General features: G+C 41.9%; 1 protein-coding gene across 1 annotated transcript in view; it reads left to right on the forward strand.

The window, feature by feature from the left end:
* Positions 1–20,130: 20,130 nt before the first annotated feature.
* MAOB (monoamine oxidase B) overlaps positions 20,131–21,741 on the forward strand; it is a 53,036-nt gene continuing 51,425 nt past the window's right edge. Inside the window, exon 1 of the mRNA XM_071430262.1 lies at positions 20,131–20,570. Coding sequence (XP_071286363.1) covers positions 20,525–20,570 — 46 coding nt within the window. The 5' untranslated portion in view covers positions 20,131–20,524. The remainder of the gene's footprint in view (positions 20,571–21,741) is intronic.

Raw genomic sequence — 21,741 nt, forward strand, 5'->3', positions numbered from 1 at the left:
GCTGTGTTTTCCCTTATAATATCTGTACCATTATTTTTTGATCCCCAGTCATTTTCCCACACATGGAGACCAGAGGCAAACACCAGAGCTTTGGTGGTGTCCTTTGCTTGTAAGAAAAGCCTTCCAATGCCTCCAGTTTGTGCCTATCAGAAATAATCTGTGATTTGCCAGAATAAAAGAGCCCATGATGTAGCAAATTTTAATTATTTTGCTCCCAGTTTCAAAGCCACTACATTTGTTCAACCTTTGTAAGAATCATTAAATGGAATAACTCACTGCTTTCTTGGAGATATCCCCCCTGACAACACCTCACCTTGCCTGCTGACCTCGAAGAACTTTTGCCAAGAATTCCTGAGCCTGGCTGTCTCTCAGTGGCTTTTATCAGAGCTTTTGTAAGTTACTGCCCCAGGGCTCATGCAGAAATAGGAGAGGTGAAGCTCACTGACATCCATGGTACACCACAGTCTGTGGTGGGCTTTCACAGCTTAAACCTGTTCACCAAACCCTTCCAGACCTACCACAAAGTCCTGAAGCTCAGGCAGGGCTGCCTGACTTGCAGGCAGAATGCTTCTGGGAAAGAGGAGGGAAATAAGAGGTCCCTGTCCCATAGGAACACTCCACTGCTCTGCTGCTCTAAACTCAGTTCTTAGTCCCTGATGGGAGAAAAAGAAGCCCCTGAGCTCCCTCCTGTGGGTGTTTTTTACAGTGTTTAGTTCTACTTCTTTAGTGACAGCGGCTTCATGAAGAAATTGCCTGAAGTAGGATTAAACCCTCTACAAAACACAGTTCTGCTTAGCAGAGCATTTTTCTTCTGACTTGGGGCATAAATATTTTTGAAAAATCCAAATGCAATTAAAAAAAGCTGGTGTAAGGAGGGAGAGGGAGGGTGTGTCTTGCTTTCTTTGACTGTAATTATTTGAAAGACAAGGAGCTGACAGCCTTCTAAAATAGATTACATTGTAGCTAACAGATAATAAGACTGATATTCTTACAAAAGTCCAGCAGGCTGATGGAAATTAGCAACCCAGTTAAGTTTGCTGTGTTGCAAACTTGTGTACAAATAAGATTATTTGAAATCCAAATTGTGAGTCTCTTCATTTTATTTTGCAAGGAAAGGGTCATAATTTCTGTTTATTGTTTAGAAGAGAGGCCAATCACCAGTAAACTGCAAACTATGTTAGTAAGCAGTCTAATGCACTGAAAATGGTGATTCTATACAAAAAAAGATGCTTTGTGTATCAAGATAAGAAAATTTAGAGTTCATTAAGGAGAATAAGTAATCTTGTCTGGCTTGCACCAAGAATGATATATCAAAGTATTTTGTTCTGTCTTTTTTTTTTTCTTTTTCTAATAGACCATTCAGAAAAGGTCAAGGAATCAAAAACATGTATGAAAATACAAAAGGACATCTATAATTTGTCTGAGTCAGAATTAATACTTCCTTTAGATGTTAACCAGCAGTGCATCCCATGAAATATTAAAAGAGTTAATCATATTCCCACCTAATCTACATATATTAATGTGATCTTTTATTCTTGAAAGAATTAAAGAGCAAATCCTGAGTTACAGCTGTTTTCATTCAGATGCAAAATTGGTATTCCAAGCTCTACATGGATCTCAAGACTTGATAATTTTCCATTCTTTTGAGGCTTTTCAGACATAAAAAATAATGGAGGTTTGCACTGATATTTTGTACTGTAGTCAGTCACTGTATAAAAAAGATTAATCTGGGGAGCTGTGGTAAGTTGTGTGCCAAGATTAATTACCCCAGCTCCCTACCCTAAGCACTAGAGCTTCTGAATTGTTGGATCTAGTTCTGCCTCCAAAATAATTTTTGGAGCTGAATCCTCTACCCTGAAATCTTCAGTCACCAACTCTGTAACAAGTGGGGATCAAAACCCCTCACTTGAGTGGTCTGTGATGAGTCTCCCCTGTCCTGGGTGATCATGCACAGAAACTTATGCACAGAAACTGTGCATAAGTGAGGAGGTAAAATCTCCAGAGCAGTTGTCAGTAATGCAGGCTGAGCGAGTTGAGCAGGCTCCCAGCTTGGCAGAAATGTTGAGCTGCTCTTTGCACTTGAGTTTGCTGAGTTTTCTGCAGATGCACATTCCCAGTTAGTCACTGCAGCAAAGACAGAGACAACTTCTGCTGGTAAGAGACTTTTATCTAAAACTGTGAGGCTGAAAATATCCCAGGTAAGTATCTGAGCGAATTAGAAATTAGATTTGAAGAACTTACACTAGCAGTATTGTAGTGGTGAAATTACATGCTTACTGTCTTCTTTGTTCTTTGAAAATGTCTTAAAAATGCTTTTGCAGAACTCAAACACTAAACAAATCAGCCCCATAGCTTTACCAAGATGCAGTTTCACACTATTAGAAGTACTAACTCTTGATCTTTGTGCCATATTTCTGTGTATATGTACAGATACAGTAAAAGGCTCTATTTCACAGAAATCTCTCTTCAGCCTCACAGCCCTCTACCCTTTCTCAAAGCCTGGAGAAGAGCAAAGGCCTCTACTGGACCCTCTCCACTGCTCTTAGAAAGCAGCTGTGTTTCACCACTGTTTGCAAGATGGATAAAATTTAGCAAGCAGGTGGCCTGAATCACTCATCATCCTCCTGAAGTGAAACATCACTTGGTGCTCAGATCCTCCCAGGTCCCTCAGCTGTCTGTGGCCACATCAGGGGTCACTCATTGGAGCCAAATAAATATTCCAGACATAATGTTTTGTAGAAAAGGGATCAGGGTGACCCCATGCAAAACTGCATGTCTGTGTTTACTCTTCCCATCTGTGCTTTTTATGGGTTTAATTCTTTTTAAATGCAGATTTTCCCAACTCTTGCTTTGTTCTCCTTTACAGCACTGACAAAGAGATTATTGGAACTTAAACAAAATTGGTTTATGGTGTTGAGAAATTGTGCCATTTCTCAAATCTGGAAAAATATTTTAAAAGGTAGTTCTCTTCTACAGACTGTAATTGTGGGCAAAAACATATCAGAAGATGAAACACAGCAGAGGATGTTTGGGGGAACTAAGACACCATATTGTAGACGTCAATGAAAAGACAGTAAAGAATTTTCTCTAGCTAAAGAAACCCCACCATTAATACTCAATTGAGTAAACACTAAATGAAATCTGAGTGGGATTTTTCAAGGGTGCTCAATATTGACTTAACTCTGCCTTCATTCTCACAGAAGAGGAGCAATCAGCAACTTCAGGGAGAGCAGAGCCTGGCCAGCAAAGCCTCCTGCCTGAGGCTGAGTGGGGAGGCAAGGAGGGAAGGATCCATTCCTGCAAAGAACCTGCTCAGGATATTGGCAGCCCTCAGCATCAGATATTCACAAGTCAGCTGCTCATAACTGAGGAAAACACAGATATATTCTTTTTTTTCATCCCTCTCACCCACCTTGCTCCTCCTCACCTACCGTGCACCTCTTAACACATGGGAACAATCACCCTGCTGATGTCAGGCCCATCTCCACCCTGCCCAAACACTCCCAGTAACTGGGACCTGCTGCAGCAAGACTGTGCAAACTTTACAGCAATTCTAATCTTATATGAGCTACATATGTTCAAATATTACCACTCCAGGGACCAGAGTTGCTCCTGCCTCACATATTTCATTCCCTTTGATGCACAAGAGAGTCCCTGCACTGGGAGAAGCCATCCCCATGCTCCCTGATTTCTCCTGTGCCGTTTCTTTGTTTATATTTGATTCCTTCTTTAAGGAGGGCCTTGAACAATGAGGAACAGACAGTTCAACACTCTTCATCTGTATTCTCCTGCTTGGAACAGCCTCAAGGGGGAAATATATGTGTTAATTCTGGCTTTTCATCTGCAGGCACCATGAATTTCAGAACACAACATTGTGATATTTCCCCCTTAAACTGTAATGATAGATGCAGGAATATGATGTGTATGTGCACACACAGGGAAGATGAGACAGTGTTTGTTCTGGGATGCAAAAAACTGTAGTTTCTAGCCTTGACTTGGATAACCATAGCTTTTTTGAAATTATTTATATATATATTTTTTGAAATATATATATATTTTTAAAATATATATATATATATATATATTTTTTTTTTGAATATATATATATATATTCATTTATATATATATATATATATATTTTTAATATATAAATATATATATATTTTTTGAAATTATTATATATATCAGTCTTTCACTGAGTTATAAAAGAGAAACATACAGAGACATGCACAACCCCACTTTTACATATTCATAAATGTATTTTTATGCATTTAAGCCTCAATAGTGCCATGGCTGTCAGACAAAATAACTGCATGAATGACCTTGAAAGCAATAAAATAAGAGGTGATAAATACAAAATGACTGACTAGGTCAGCAGCACACCTGGCTGCAATGCAGGCAAAAGGCATTACTGACTGCTCCTAGATTTTGCTGAGTAACCTACACTTTCCCCTGGAGGTGGAGCACAGCATGAGGCTCAGGCATGATGAAATCCCTGTGAATCCCTCCTTCCTTTCTGGGAGAGAGCTGAGGATAAGCCTTTAGGTGGAGCTCACTTACCACTGCTTTTCCTGCTGGACACAGCTGGCCTGGGCCAGCCTTGCAAGGAGAGAAAGCAGAAATAATCTGATTTTCGCAGCTCAAGTTAATAGCCAGGCTCTTCACGACTTAAAAAATGAGATTGGAGGTGCTGTGAGCATGGGAGCACAGGACAGGGGATGCACCCAGCACATTCCACTGGATGGCTGGAGAAGGCTGCACTGGGCTGTGGCACAGGGAGGGCAGACTCTGTGACTGGGACAGGAAGGCAGGATTTGTGCTCAGCATAGGGAATCAGCTGCAAAGTGTGTGGTTCCTAATTCCCTCATCATTTCTGTGAGATCTGGCATGCTGGAGAGCAGTAGCAGGAGTAAGTGGAGGAAAACTGTGCTAGCAGCAAACCCCACATCAACTGGGGACTGCAATTAGTCACATTTTGTCTAACAAAGCCAGGCTTGTAAAGACCCATTTACCTGTAAAAGTACAACTGTAAAAAGTAAAACTGGTAGCACACTGTAAAAGTCCTACCAGGCATCACAGGCAGGGCCTGTGTCAGCTTAGGAGGATGAAGAATGAGAGTGCCCTTGGTAGCACCAGGGGAAAGCTCCAGACTGCAGTAGGGGACAGGAATGGTCCTTAAATCTGCAAAATATGAAAAGGCCAAATCATTGCACTCCACTTTTCTTACCCATACAGCTGCCAGCAACATCACACCCTACTCACAGAAAATCATGAGACGACCTCAAATTTTGCCTACCATGTTTTTACACTGTCTTGGTTTGGAAAGACAGGTGTCTGCTAAGGAAGGCAGGTCCTGAAATGGACCTCCTCCCTCAGAATTGCTATAAATTTTGAAATTAAGGGGGCTCTCAGGCAAAAATATGGGAGTAGGAATAACAGTTCTTAATTAAAGAAGAAAATAAAAGGATAAAATAAACAATGCAGTGCACTAGAACAACACTGACAGAGTCAGAACCCAGCCTGACACCCTGTGGGTCAGGGTATTGGCAGCAGTCCCATTGGAACTGTGGCTCAGCCCTCCTGCAGTGTCAGGGGTGGTTCTGCTGCAGCAGGGATCCTGTAGAGAAGGATGTGTTCTTCCTCTGAAGATCCAGGGGAAGAGGCAGCTGCTGTTCCTCTGGGAATCCAGTGGAGAAGCCGTGCTGGTGTTCCAGAATCTCCAGATTATATCCAGGCAGGAATGCTTGGCTCCTCCCTCTGGGCTCCCATCTCCCAGTGGGATGCTGTAGCTCATATCAGCCATGCAGGGACATTCAATAGCTGTTATCAGCAGATGTCCCCTCAGGGGGAGGAGTGGGTGTGGAAGAGATAAGGAAAACTGCCCACTGAACAGCAGACAGGTGCCATACAGATGGCAATAGAATACAATTTGCTTGGCAATCCAGGACATACACTCAAGGGTTTCCTGGGGTAAGCAGATGTTTGGGACAACAAACTTATACAGAAGCAACTTTACACTGAGGGCATCCTGCTGGCAGCTCAGTGAGGATCTTGCATGGATATCACAGAGTGATCAGTAGATGCTGCTTTTCTTTCTTGTTTTTAGTGCCTGCTTGTTTCAGTTGGATTCTCATAACTTTCTCATCTTTTTCTCTGCTTGTGCAGGAAGTACAAGTCCCATCTTCTACCCCCCAACACCCTAATGGGTCTGAAGATCTGTGAAAAGCAAATAGTTTAGTAACGTTTCCCGTAAAGACTTGGTCGGCTGAAACTACATCTGTGCCAAAAGTTCTTCACTATTTTGTGATTTCTCACAATCAGCACCCTGACCTCCTTCTCATGTGCTCAAGAGCAGATGTTTTGAAAGGAACTCCAGCTACAAGGGAAACAAAGTTTAACAGTGTTGCTTCTCATTCTGTCACTACTTTACTTTTCTCCCCAGCCCCTTGGTTTTTTTACAGGATAATGCCTAATTAATGAACCTGTAAGCAACATTAGTAATTTAAGATTATCTCTTAGCTCAGTTAGGATGATTCACTACCCTTTTCACATTACAGATCACTACCCACCGCTGTAAACATCTATTGAGATCAGCAATAACAAATTCCAGTGCTGAAGCATTACTCCAACTTGCACTGTAAATATTATCCTTTCTCTGGCTTTCTTCTACATTCTAAAAATATTCAGCAAAACTTGACTAGAACATCCTGAGGACAGCATGTTATCCTCTGTGTTACACAGAATTTAGCAGGCAGGATGTGGCTCTTGAATTAAGGGGCCCAGAATCAGGCCTGTGTTTGACCTCCTACTGCAGGTGGAGAGGATCCAGGTGAGACAACTGAGCCCAAAGTCCACTCACCTGAGCAGACATTCAGTGTATATCTCTGGGTGAGCTGAGTAGCCTTTTAGACTGATTGTTCTGACCAGATGCTTGTGGTCTATAACAGGATATTAGACACCCATTGCAGAGGTAGACAAATCCTCTCCAGTTTTTATCTTCAAGCTGAATCACCCTATTTCTTTCTTAAAAAAAAAAAAAAAAAGAAAAAAAAAGGAGGAATAATTCCATCACTCTAATCTTACTATCATTCTTATAGCAGAAAGCCACAGATGCAGATCAATATACAGTACAATATACAGAAAAAAAGGGCAGAATTTTAACTCAAAGAACTGAGATCCATGTACAGCCATACAGCAGCTGTGGAGACCAATAGGAATCACAGAGATGATGTTAATGTAGTCTATCTCTGCTGATACCCTAACAAATAAGATGAGGAAACATGGTCTAGATGGATCTTCTGAGAGGTGAGTAGCACCCAGAGCACCTACCAGGAGTAGCTACTCACAAACACTGTCCAAGTGTGGGATTGCCTCAGTTCAGGCCCTTCACATTTCCACTGCTGACTGAGATGATGGAATAGAGAGGATGCCTTTGGTATTTGCATGTGGCATTAAGCAGGAGGGGCTGCAAATACAAATTAGCATTCAAAGCAATCCTGACAAATGGAAGGCACTGCCTAAAGCAAACAGAAGGGAAACCTGAAAGATGCAGTGAGACAGGAAAGAATAATCAGCAGTACAAATACAAACCCTCTCCAGGAGGAGATATGGGGATTATGGTGGGTCACAGCAGAGCATAAGTCAACATTATGTTGTTATGTGAAAGCTAAATACAATGCTGGGCAGCATTGTGAGGTACCTGAAGCAACCCTTCCACTTTATTCAGTGTTAGTGATGCCTCAACCAGATTAGTGGGATCAATTTCGAGCTCAAAAAAGATGTTCACCAACTGGGGAAAGTAAAGAGGAGAGAAATTTGTCAGAGGGCAGGAAAACATTGCCTGCAAGAAAGAATTGAAGGAATTGGGCTGTACAGCCTAGAGAAGAGAAGGGTAAGGGAAAAATGTGTTGAAAATATTAACATAAGCAGCTGCAGGGATAAAACTCAGAGTATCCATAATGAAAGAAACATTCTTGCACAGAAAACATGGAAATACCATAGGTGGCTGTTAAGACACACCCTTAGGTGCCTTTAAGGAGCTTAGATAAATGTTTAGGTATGGCCAATCCTGCCTCCAGATGGTGCAGTTAATTAAATGATCTCCTCAGGTTTCTTTCCATGCCTTGGTGTGTAAGAGTGCATCACGACCATTTTGTCACAATATCTTTCTTTTGGGTAAGCTCATGATGCATGAACTCCAAGGAGAGGGTTAAAACAACGAAGGGTTATAACAATTTTGCCACCAAACTAAGGAGAGGAGCTCAAGGATTGTGTCCTTGGTGGAGGGGCTGCTGAAGAAAAATTACAGCAACAGGACTCTGATTGGGAAGCAGAAAAGGAGAATCACTTGCAAGCTGCCACCAGAACTGAGCTGAAAAGACAGCAGAGCTACAAAATTTAGAAAAAGTAAATATACTGTGAATTTGTTTCACACAGCAGGGCAGCCTGCAGAGGCCTGGCAACACTTGGCACATTAAAGTGTGGGCCCAGGTACCCTATTTTTTCTGACTGTTGTTGCACTTTACAGCTGGTGGAATGATGAAGGCAAGCTATGAATGTTAGAAACTGTTTTTTAGAAATTATACAGTTCCTGTCCATTACAGCACATAAACAGTTGGACTCAATGATCATAAGAGGTCTTTTTCAACCTGAATGATTCTATGATTATCTAGCCTTAGTCATTTGGAGAAGAATTATCATGAATGCATAAATCCATCTTAAAATATAAACCTCAGAAACAGGTTCCAAAGTTTAAGAAAGTCCTTGAATCCAGAAGTGGCCACATAAGATTTACTGCTTGCCTGCAAGATTATCCTGGGTCTGTGGAATCATAGAATGATTTGGGTTGGAAGGGACCTTAAATTTCCACCTCCCTGTGCCTGGCATTATTAGGGTATGTCCTATTCACAGGTGCCATGCCTGTTTCTGCAGTTGTTGGTCAAGTCTCATCTGGAGCCCAGGACACCTTGCATAGGCTGTTTTCATCAATACTTTTCAGAGGGGAGGGAAGACAAATTACAGCTGTTCCTAATGAAGAAATCAATCAAGACTGAACAGCTGTCATTATAATATTCCACATCTGGATCAATTAAATGTCACTACCTGCACTCCTCTGCAGTACCTGTAGAGGTGCCAGTACTTGTGTTCCTGCCACCATAAAATCTTTCATAAATCAGCTTTACCTCCATCACCCTGTGTGCTGGTCACTGCCAAAGTCCTGTACATCTGCCACCTCCTCCTCAGGAGCAGCAAACCACAGTGGATGCAGGCTCAGCAGCACTGCCATGTCACCACTAGATGACAAACAAGACAACAAAATTTCACAATGAGAAGACATGATTGCAGTTGACAAGGAATTGCACAAGGGGAAACCAGCTGTGGAAAATTCCTGACAAGAACTTGGGAGAGAAAAGCCAAACTTTTAGGCAGAACAGATTTCCCTGGAAAGAGTCTGCTGTGGTTTAAGGCGTGGCAATCCTCCAACAAAGGGCTCATATGAAGCCTGCATGGGTTTAAAGGTCAATTTATCTCTGTCCTTTTCCTCAGCCTGAGTAAATACAGGCACTGCTGGCCAGCCCAGTTTGCAGAGGTGCTGAACCTAGAAGAGGGTTTTGTGCACGGTGATCTCCAGGAGCTGTGCTATTCCATGAACCTAGAAGAGGGTTTTGTGCATGGTGACCTGCAGGAGCTGTGCTATTCCATGAACCTGGAAGAGGGTTTTGTGCATGGTGACCTCCAGGAGCTGTGTTATTCCATGAACCTAGAAGAGGGTTTTATGCACAGTGATCTCCAGGAGCTGTGCTATTCCATGAACTTAGAAGAGGGTTTTATGCACAGTGACCTCCAGGAGCTGTGCTATTCCACGCTATACAACCCCTGGTTCAGGGGGAAAGCTGTACCCGCTTCTCAAGGGAATGATATAATGTAGCAAAGGCCAGTGTTCATGGGGATGTGGCTATTTTAGTGTAAAAGATAACAGGCACATCAAAGCATCTCATTTCAGAATACCTTCCTTCATTAAGCAAACCTCATGGTTATATAATGTGCAATCCCAGAGCCTCATATGAAAATGTCAGGATTATTTTTTTTTCAGAAATACAAAATACCACATATATTTGCTAATTAATCATAGTGTGTTTACTTTGCTGATGGCTGCTGTTTCCATTGGTCAGTCAATCCCAGGTGAAATGCTGACTTTCTAATGAACTCAAGGCATTTGAAATCACTAACCAATATTCAAAAGGCCAGCTCTTTCTGGTGTTGTCTATGCACATTCTTCAAGTATGAAATTATGCAAATACACTTGGTTTATTAAAATCTTACCTCAGTGCTAAGGCACTTATGACTGTGAATTCAGAAGACTTGACTGACAGAACTGCTTCAATTGCTTCACTTGACTGACATAGATTAAAAGTCATATTTAATTGTCAGAAGAATTACCAGATGAGATATTTCTTGTACCTTTGTCCAGGTATTTCTGAACAGGTGCCAGTTCCAGAAAGCACCGTGACTTAGACAAATGTCTGTCACCATCATATTTTCTGAAAAATCCCTTTGCCTAGGATTCTTCTCCTGGGAAGCTGAGAAGCCTCAGAGAAAAATGAAAACAGTATTATCTGATTTGCTTCTCCTGTGTTTTGCTGCTTTGGAATGTTTTTGGTGATTGTTTACCAACAGGTGGTTGTTTCATTGGATTCTGCTGTGAATTGTTTTGACTTAATGGCCAATTGGGGCCAAGCTGTGTCGGACTCTGGAGAGTCACGGGTTTTCATTATTATCTTCTGTAAGTATCCTTTCTCTATTCTTTAGTCTAGTTTAGTATAGTATTCATTAATATAATATAGATCATAAAATAATAAATTAGTCTTCTAAGAACATGGAGTCAGATCCATCCTTCCTTCCTTCCTTCCTTCCTTCCTTCCTTCCTTCCTTCCTTCCTTCCTTCCTTCCTTCCATGACAGAGGTCCCAGAAAACACAACAAATGTCTGTCTGCTTGCATGTATTAATGTTCTTTTCATTTAAAATCATACCTGAAAAGCAAAACAGGTTTTTTTTCACACTAAATTATTTTAGAAGAGCAATAAAAACCATAACAGAGGCTTTCAGAAGGCAGTCCCTGACAGCAGCAGGAATCTCTCCACTGACCCTTGACAGTCACCAGAACAAGATTGCAAAATACATCAGCGATCTGCAACATGTCAAGCAAAAATATGTGGCAGAAGCAGCAGACAAACCAGCCCCTCCCACCACAGTCTGCAAGACTAAAACCACCCAACAATGAAATTTATTTTGTGACCTATCTCCAAACTGGTGGAAACACAGTGGATGAATCACCCCTCAGCTGAGCAAACCCCAAGTACAGAGCAGTAAGGAGTGTCACTGCTCTAGCAAAATGCCACAGCATTTTTCCCAACCACTGAGCTTATGTTGCAGATACAGACAGGGAATGGGAGCAAAGACTGAAGAGTTCAGGCTCACACAACAAAAGGAGAGAACACCAATAATGTGGAACCAGAATGAAATAATGCAAACCAAGACAGACCAAAAGGATGTTAGGGGAGCAGGCAAGACTTCAAAGAGAGTACAGACCCAAATCAGTGCATGGTCTGACCCCAGGGCATCGTTTGGAGTTTTGATGGAACATTAGACAATGCTCTCAAGCACACAGTGGGATTCTTGGGGCTTTTTGCAGGGCCAGGAGTTGGACTTCGATGGTCCTTGTGGGTCCCATCCAACTCAGGATATTCTAAAATTCTAAGATTTAACATAAAACAGTGTCTGGACTAGGAAAATGGATGGAAATGGCCCTGCAGAGTACCCTACTGCTGAGTGCCTGCACACAAAGATTTACAAATTCCTGACACATCCCCATCAGGTATCAACCATTCTCTAGACAGGCATGAGGGAAAGCCATGGCCACTGCCTGCAGAAAGGAGTCAATCAGAAAAATGCACACAGTGGCTCAGGACCAAGACTTTAATCTCAACAGAGGAAATGCAGAAGGCTCACCTTGATTTCTTTTATTTTTGCTATCTGCCATGAAATGACAATTGCCAGAAGATGGAGGGTCTCTGCAATCCTTCTCCCAAGCCTGCAGACAGTAGGGTCAGGTATTTAAACATGAAAATCTTCTGTTTTCACATTGCAACCTAGATGGTTGATATTCTAGATCCTAGGTGATATTCTAGATTTTAGGTGATATTCTGGATTCCAGTTGATATTCTAGATTCTGGGTGATATTCTGGATTCCAGTTGATATTCTAGATTTTAGGTGATATTCTGGACTCCAGCTGATATTCTAGATCCTAGGTGATATTCTGGTTCAAGGATCTAGTTCATGAAGACAGAGCCAGGACCAGGTGAGGTCTTTAAGTAAAATAGTCAAAGCTGCCCTTGGCCCTGGCAATTCCATTCAATGCAGTCACCAGCAGCAACAAGCTCTATATCCTTCAGCTGAGGAATGGGACACAACAAGGGGCCCTGATTCTGTCTGGCTTCTTGATCACATCTGTAAAGTAGCAGCAATTTAAAATGCCCTGTTTGGTACTGATCATCTCCTCTAAAATCTGGTATTTTTACAATACAACCACAGCAACACTAACTACATGCTGGATACCTCATGAAACCAAAGTACTGATCATGAGAAATGTGAGAGTAGATTGAATAATATTTCAATTTGAAAACTATTTTTCAGTGTCTGCATGGACAGTAGTTAAAATTCTGATGTATCCAAACTCATTTTTATTACATTGATACTAGAAGATTGCCTTCAATGGGAGATGTGTAAACATAAAATGAAAACAGCAGCCTCATTTTGCAGAAAACAAAGAGACTTGTGTGTGATCCTAGATGCCCAACACAGAAGTGCTAATATAAACAAAGCCCCTTTGCAAGTTCAGCTTATCAAAATAACCAAGCACCTCCAAAGGAGACACCTACAAAATGGAAGACAATAAGCAAAGCATACTTTGAGGCATGAAAAATAGCATGAATATGAAAAGCCCTGCTTGTTGCCAGATCCAGATTCTATGAATTTTAAACTATTGTACATCTAGTAAGAGGATGCATATGCAATTTTTAAATTGTTTAGAGGAGGCCTGTGTTAATGGAAATTAGTTAAAGGAAGAAGTATACAAGGAAAATTTAATGAGGAGCTGAAATTTGGAATTTATAGGGTAATTAAAGATTTTGGATGAAGTTTAGGCCTGAAAAGAATGAAAACTGTTTATAGAATAAAAAATATAACATGTGCATGGAAAATCTAAACCAAACCTCAGAGAGTGGGATCAAGCCCTGACCTCAGAAGATTTAGCATGGAAAGATTCGGATTAAAATCAGCACTTGGCAATGCTGGGATTTTGAGTATTTAGAAAACACAGAGTGCAAAGGGCAATTAAAAGATAAAAACTTGATTCTGGTCCAGCACACAGCTCACGTTGCTTTTGTCTGTGGCTGCATAAAATCTGTGCAATGACATTAAAAATGCTCAAGGCTGCAGCCTTCCCATGCTAAAGGGTCCTTTGTGCCCACCCAGGAAGGTGTTTCAGCTTTGCCCCAGGGCACTGAGGGGTATTGAGGATGAGCAGGACCACAGAGACCTTGGCAAGGTAATCCCAGCCTTCCTGGAGGAGCAAAGAGCCAGGTCACCTTGAGCTCACAGCCTCCTGCTGCTTCTCAGGAGCACAGATCCTATGGTCTGTACAAAATAAACCCAGTGTAAGTTTCCAGGGAAGCTTTGTGTTGGTTTATCCCTTTCTCTTAGGGTAGAATTATTAGATACAGTTCTGTCAGCTTCTCTGGAGAGCTGTATGAGCAGCTCTTGCTCCTCAAGCACATACCTGGGGTGAGACTGAGTTCACTGGTTCTAATCATCTGAAAGTTTATTTAGCCCAGGTCAATTAAGTGCCCTTTTTGAGAGCCAGGAACCTCAGGAGGAAACTTGTCCTGCCTGTCTTGATTAACTACTCTAGTACAGTATAAATCAGTCTCTAGAACTACTTGTCCCTCCCATGGCCCAGAGAAGGGATCTTGAGAGCCAGTGCAGATGAGCAGCATAAGATGAAATAAATCCCTGTCACCATCATATTTTCTGAAAAATCCCTTCACCAAGATATCTTCTCCTGGGAAGCTGAGAAACCTCAGAGAAAAATGAAAACAATAATTATCTGATTAGCTTCTCCTGTGTTTTGCTGCTTTGGAATGTGGTCTGGACATTGTTTCTCAACTGGTCATTGTTTGATTGGTTTCATGTGAATTGTTTTGACTTAATGGCCAATCACAGTCCAGCTGTGTTGAGGTTCTGGAGAGTCCCAAGTTTTTAATTAGTATCTTGTTAAGCCTTCCGTATCCTTTCTCTATGCTTTAGTATAGTATAATATAATATAATATAATATAATATAATATAATATAATATAATATAATATAATATAATATAAGCCTTCTAAGAACATGGAGTCAGATTCATCATTTCCTTCCTGCCATGGGGGACCCCAAAAATACCACAAATCTCATAGGTATAAACAATAATATCTTTACCTTCTCCTCCTTGAATTTAGATCTTTTCACTAGCAAGCATATTTCCTTATCTATTTTCGGGGCTTTTTGCTGAAGCCATTCCAGTTTATACAGGCCCATCTTGGATTGTGGAAATGTGCAGGGAACAATATCCCCCCATTATTCACAGCAGCATTGCCATGTACACACATTGTAACACCTTATATATGCACAATAACTTCCTTATCAATACATGATAGCCTGGGTCCTGTTGTTCATTACTTTAATTCTTTCCCAAGTTTGCACTCTAGGAGCTTCTGGAATATCCTCCTGTATGTTTTTTTTCCTTCAGGATAACATCAGGTTGGCTACTGGTGATAGGCTATTTCACCACAGCTAAAAATTAGGGAGTGAGGCAGAAGAAATGTGGGGAGGAAGATAAAGAGAATGAGGAACCAGAGGAATGCAAGCCTAGGAGCTTCTTTTGGCTCCCATAAAGGTGAAATAAACCAGCAATGAGTTGTTAATGAAGGCTGGTGGTGGACAGACTGGAAGGAGGCTTTCTTTCAAGTGACAGATGGCAACAGTGTGCTGTGACTTCCAAAGATGCAAAGCAGCAGGACCATAATGATCAAGAGAAAATAAAATGTCACCGGCCATTATTCACAAGAAAATATTTGGCATGAGTGAGATGCATAACTCGTCTCTTCAGGAACTCTTCAGGTTAGGTAATTGGTGAAGGACATGGTAGATTTTTTTGTTAAAGGGATGAAAGTGTTCCATTTCCTCATGAATTCTGAGGCATGACGGTGCATTTGCACAGGGCATTGTCTGTTTAGAGGTAGGAGATGGAATTTCACTGTTCTCATCTGCCTTGCATCTTTAGGTTTTGCTCACCTAGCTCAAGAGAAAAAGAACTGAGCTCAAACAGATTCTAAACAAGGGTCAGTAAAAAAATAGGTATTACATAGCAAAGACTGTTGGCTTTCAGTTTAGAACATGTCTTCTGGTTACTACTTTAAAAACACTGATTATTTTTGAGCAACACCCTTTGATTAAGTCTGTCCTTAAGTCTGTCTCTGCCTGAAGCAGCAATATGGTACTTTATAAAGTACTTTAATTTTCTAACTCCTTTACATTTACCTAAAACCTTGCTTTCCATTCTGTCCTTATCCTTGCCTGTATAGGTGACCTGTGGGCCCATTCCCCAGGAATTCTGCATGGCAGGAGCTGACATTGCCCATGAACAAATGCAAAGTGTCTTTATAAATTGACACAAGTCCCCATCACAGATGCCATGGCAGTGCCAAGCACCTCTGCATGCAGGTATTCATGCTAATAACAATAGTGAACACCACCACAAACCTGAAAATGGATTTCTTTTGGAGGAAAATTTTGCAAAAAAAGAGAAGCAATGGGAAATTGGATCAGCCTGAACTGTAGCTAATTGTCAGAAAGAGATTAGCACAGTGCTAGGATGAGCTTGACATTGGGGAATTAATTTATGATAGTTTAAGGGTTTTCCCCTGTTTTTTCTTTGTTGGTTATATTAGTAAGTATGCATATATTTGCATGATTACCATTATTGTTTTTAGTCCTTCCATCAGAATGGTGGTAACACAGTCACAGATTTGTAAGAGTGGGCTCATTAGGATAAACAGATGGAAAAGAAACCAGAGACTATGAAGTAAGATATCTGGAATGCTTTGAGATATCGCATCAGTTTTCTTCCACTCCTTCTTGGGGTTTCATTACACAAGCAGTCTTGACGAATGGCTTCTCTGTGAGATCTCATGAGGGCACATGTGGCTGACTCCTTGTTGTCTTAGAGCCTACATGGCCTCCCTCCACTGAATGGGAAGGTGCCTCTATACCCTTTGGACCAGGAAGATCCCTAAATCCACACAGACAGATGATGATAATAAGAAAGCTAAAATTATTTTGTTCCAAAACCTTTGCACTCATATTAAATAATTATGGCATCAGTAGGGACCTAATTTTGGGAGCTGCTCCTGCCTGGGGGTGGGACAGGCCTGGGCTGTCACCTTCCCTTGGGGGTCCCCATGATCCTTGTCCCTATCCCCAGGGAACTTCAGGCCTGGCTGCATTGGGATAGTCAGACCCTTGCTCTGTTCTTGTGCTGTGGCTCTGTGTGTGCTCAGAATGTGAATGTTTACATTCACTCATTGCTTCTACTAATAGGCCTAATCTTGTGGGTTTTACATTTAATGAGCAGTCCTACTTTGAGTGCAATCTGATTGATAAAATATTCAATTTGTGCTTATTAGCTCTAGGTGAATGTCAGGCTGTGTATGCTGGATTAAAACTCTTGGCTATTAACATTTACCTCTCCAGTTAGCACTCACTGCTAATCAAGACACATTTCAGTCATGGCTGATGCCACTGTGGAATGCAGGGACAGAGCAGACAACCTGCTGAGACACCTTGCAGCAGTTTTCCCCTAGAGGAAAGCATGCAGCTTATGCTCATTTAATTGTGCAGTATTTCAAAATCACTGATGTGCTTTCACAATTTCTGCACTGATTGCATGAGGGAAATTTGAAGCTGTGTAAAATGTATGTTTAGCAAGGTATTTAAATCTGCCTGCCTTCTGCAACATCAGTGTCCAGCAAGCACAAAGGCACTAAGCAGGAGAGCAGCATGGCTTGGTTGCAGATGAAGGAGGTGTCAAGCCATGTTCATCCCTCCTTTGAGGGATTCTCCACCAAGGATGAAGGGCAAGCACCAGATTCACTGGGGGCCTGAGAGCACCAAGGCTCAGGGAATGCTCAGGTTACATCAGGACAGTGGTGGAAAAGGGTGGGAGGAGGATGAACACTCAGGGATCGCTGACAGGGACCTGGCACAGTGGGAGTTTGCATTCAGACCAGGAATTTAGAAGAATTCCTGGCTTCAATCACACCCCTGCCCCTGAAGCAGGTGCTAATATAGTCTGCAGGTAACAGAGGAATCCATTTGGATGCTTTGACTGAAGGTGATGTTAACATCCATTTACTTGCCAGCAGGAAATTTCAGAGATGTGAACCAGCTTGTCCTGAAGAAGACATTTTCCCCCTGAACATATTGAAGAAAAACTGTAACACATAAACAACGAAAAACTGGTTTTTTAAAATGCACTACTATTTAAGGAGTAGAAACTGAGAGGATGTGTAATTTAAAAAGCTGTTCAGTGGTTTTACCAGTCACTGACCAGTGATGAATCGTGTGCCTAAATTCTACCTCTTACACTTTTAAAATGTGGAGATCTTTGGCTTTGACTCCTACTCCATCAACTTTCCACTAAGTCCTCAAACTTTAGTCCCTGGCTGTCAGTACAGCCAGGGTGTCAGTATGGTCAGACACCATAGTTATTATGCCATTTAATTGCCACAGTGTCAGAGAACCTAAGAAAATTTATGACAACAATGTATTTTATCTCAGTCAAGCTCTAGTCTGATGTAAGAAAAGGTAGAGGCTCTCAGCTGCTGTGTTTTCACAGAAAGTTTGCTTTGCTTTTAACATCATGCATTCATTCAAAGGATAATGTGCCAAAATCCAGGCACAACACACTTTATCTATTTAATTCATGAGAGAAGTAATGGGACCATAAAAACAAGAAAACAAGAAACTGAATCCTAATGGGATTAGATGTGAGGGTTCCAGACCAAAAAAAAAAAAAAAAAGAAAAAAAAAAAAAAAAAGAAAAAAAATCTTTATGCCATCAGAGGCTTTATTAGAGTTAGGTACACCATTCTGCTCATACCTGTTGAAAACAGATACTTTTGGACTGGGATCTGTGTATAAAATTGTTATTAGGATCAGCAAAGGTGTATTCCAATATTTGAGGATCCTGAAGTGCTTGACAAGCATCTCAACATTGCAAACAGAAAAGCAAAGAGGGGAAAGCAGAACCTGTTTAAATGTACCATGGTGTGCTAGTTTTTGTACTGGCTGGAGTTACCATCACACTTCAGAAGCAGAAGCTACTGAGATGAAAAAAAAAGAACCTTTGAACCAGACTTATTGCAGGAGAGAGGAGGGAAAAAACACCAACCTGGCTTTGGGAGGGGTTTGGCCTGCTCTAGACAGTGCTGGATTTATTCACTAGCAGGATTATGTAATGTGTCCATGAACATACAGAAACAGACTTAATGACACAGATGTTTGCTCTGGTGTGTCTTAACAGGAGCTCTTGGAGGGCTTTGTGCCTTCGTAGGTCCTCTGCCACATACCCTCAAATGCAGGCAACACAGACTCCTGTTTCAAACACACCTATGAAAAAATAAATAAAAAAAAGATATTGATTCTTAGAGCCACAAGAGACAAAAATAGGAACCAGAAGAATCCCAGGAATAAGTGATATATATTGAGAACATTAAGAGGTTGTGGCACCTGGCATTAAATACATAAATATAACCATAGCTACCCTTGACAAGAGTCCATAAAATTACCAATTTCTACTTTTGGAATGGCCTTCCCCAGTTTTGAGTGTTTCATATGGGATTTGAAATGTCTCTGCAACCATTATTTCTGATAATTTGATGATTGTGTCTCTCTCAGGATAAAGAAGTTTTGGAATTTGATTTAATCAGACAGATTCTTTCAATCAGAGTAAAAATATGTATTTCTATCTTTATTCTATTTCCCGTCCCTTTAATTTTCTTCCCTCCCATTTTGCCTAAAATTGCAGGACTGTACCCTTTGTAGTCAATATTTGTGACTTCCATCACATTCCCTGTCTCTGAACCCCATAAACTCTCACCTGAGGTATTATGGAAGAGGGACAGGGAGCCTCTCCAGACTTTCATGGGCTGCTTTCTGCAATGTACAGCTCTGGGACATGCAGAATGACAGAAACTGAAGTGTCTGGCTCAGAGGATGTCCTGGAGCTGGGAACCTTCTGCCTGGAGTCTGCCGGGTGTGTGTTGCTATAGGACATGAAATAAAACTATGAGGACACGCAACTCTCTAAGGTAAAAAGGAGGGAAGTTTAATTTCTGACTCTAACATTTATAGATTTCCAAAAGTGACAGTGGATTGGAGGATGACAGTGCTACTTCTCCAATGACACTGGACAAACCAACAGTCTATCAAATGTTTCTCCTCCATAAAAGAATGCAAAACAATGAGTTATTTACATAAAGTGCGTGAGAAAGGTCGTTACAAGAATGTAAACGATCAGGATTCAAGAAGATACAAGAATGTCATCAGAAGGCTTAGAAAAACTTGAAGAAACAGGGCAACAGGCGTGGGAGATCAGGTATGACTGAAATGACTGCTGGATGGGATCCCTACAGATACACCAGACCAAACTTATTTCCATGCTTAAACTTATTTCCATGCTTTGAGCATCCCCAAACCCACTTCTCCTGGTGCCACCCTCACAGTAAAACAGAAACCTGAGCAGTGGAAGGCCCTGCTGGGTGTGTAGGGGACCAGCCTAAAGCATCCCAGCGGGTTTGACGACACTGTTGCTTCTGGATGAGCCCTGTGGGTCTGTGATCCTCTTGGGGGTCACCCTCAGCTCTGTGTTCTGAGGCCGGTCTGCAGGAGCACTGATACATCTCAGAGTCCCCACCTCGGCAGCCACAGCCACTCCAGGATGGCTGCAGAAGCGAATTCCAACAGAACCAAGCAGAGAGCCCGCGCTGCTGCGCCTTGGGAGCCGCGCTGCTCCACCAGAGCCGAATTCCCTGCCCAGCCCGTGCAGGGAGACCGGAGAGACCTCCCCGGCAGGGCTGTCCCTGGCTGTGGGTCAGTGCCGGCACCAGCACCAGCACCAGAAGCAGCAGCACCAGGAGCACCAGGAGCACCACCAGCAGCACCACCAGCAGCAGCACCAGCAGCAGCACCAGGAGCAGCCCCGGCACCAGCAGCACCACCACCAGCAGCAGCATCCCCGTTCAGCATCCCCGTCCAGCAGCCCCGCACCGCCCGGGCCGGGTCCCGCAGCGGGGGCGGCGCCAGCGCGGGGCGGGACCGGCACAGCCCGGCCGGAGCCGCCGCGGGAGCAGCGAGCCCCGGAGCGCCATGGCCGAGAGATGCGACGTGGTCGTGGTCGGGGGCGGCATCTCAGGTGGGTGCGGGGGCGGCGGGGATGGCGGGGAGGGCACGGGGCAGAGCAGAGCGGCGGGGGATGCGCGACCCCCGCCCGGCCCGAGCGCATCCCCGCCGGCTCGGTACAAGCGGCTGGGCACAACCCCATCGGTCGGTGCCGTATGGTGCAGGCAGTGTTTTATTATTATAAACTATTAATAATGTCAATTGTAGTGTTATTTTCTCATGTTTTTATTTAATTTTATTTATTTTTATCGTATTTTTATTTTGTATTTTACTTTATCTTTGGTTTTATTATTATTCATTTTTATTCATTATTATTATTTTATTTGATTCATCATTATTATTTTTATTCTTATTTATTTTATTATTAATTTTTCTATTATTAGTTATTACCACTATTATTTATTTATTATATTTATAATATATAATTAATTATTTATTATATTGTATTTTTAGAATAAAATACTTTTTATTATAAATTTTTATTATAGTTTATATCAATTTTTATGGATATAAACTATAATTGATATAAATGATAATTTTTTTTATAGTTTATATCGATTTTTGTTATAGTTTATGTCCATTACCGGTCATTTTTACTACTATTGTTCATTTTAATAATTTTTTTTAAAATTCAATTTTATTTTATAGATTTACGTTTTATTTTTCTGGTTCTTCCACTGTCCAGTCCTGGCATCCCCTGAACCTGTGCAATTTTTTCCAGTACCCTTGGATCTTTTGGACAAGCCAGGCTGGAAGCACTCAGCATCCTCTGCATCCCATCCAGGGGTGTTAGGTAGAGGCCCTCAGTCACATGTGATTAATTTGAATCCTTGTCTGCCTTTTGTTCAGCACAGGTAGAGGCACAAAGGAAAAATGCCTGAAATCAGCTGGGGTGGGTAGGAAGTTTCTAGTCCCCCTTTCAGCACAGGTATGGGTTTGAGAGCATGAGCAGCCTGGCAGAATGGACAGACAGCACTGGGGCCCTGGAACCTTCTTGCACTTGAGTGACAATCAGTTTTTAACCCAGTCTGGGCTAGAAAACCTCTGTGCCTGCCCACAGTGAATCTCTCCCCTGAGCACTTTGTTCTGAGATCCATGTACCAAATAAATTGTGCATGGGCAGTAGATTTTTTTTCCCCTATGCCTTTGGCATATCAACAGTTGCTTTTTGGCCCCTTAGCATA

This window comes from Agelaius tricolor, unplaced genomic scaffold, assembly GCF_023055355.1.
Source record: "Agelaius tricolor isolate 1412-34295 unplaced genomic scaffold, bAgeTri1.0.p SCAF_7, whole genome shotgun sequence".
Classification (NCBI taxonomy): Eukaryota; Metazoa; Chordata; class Aves; order Passeriformes; family Icteridae; genus Agelaius; species Agelaius tricolor.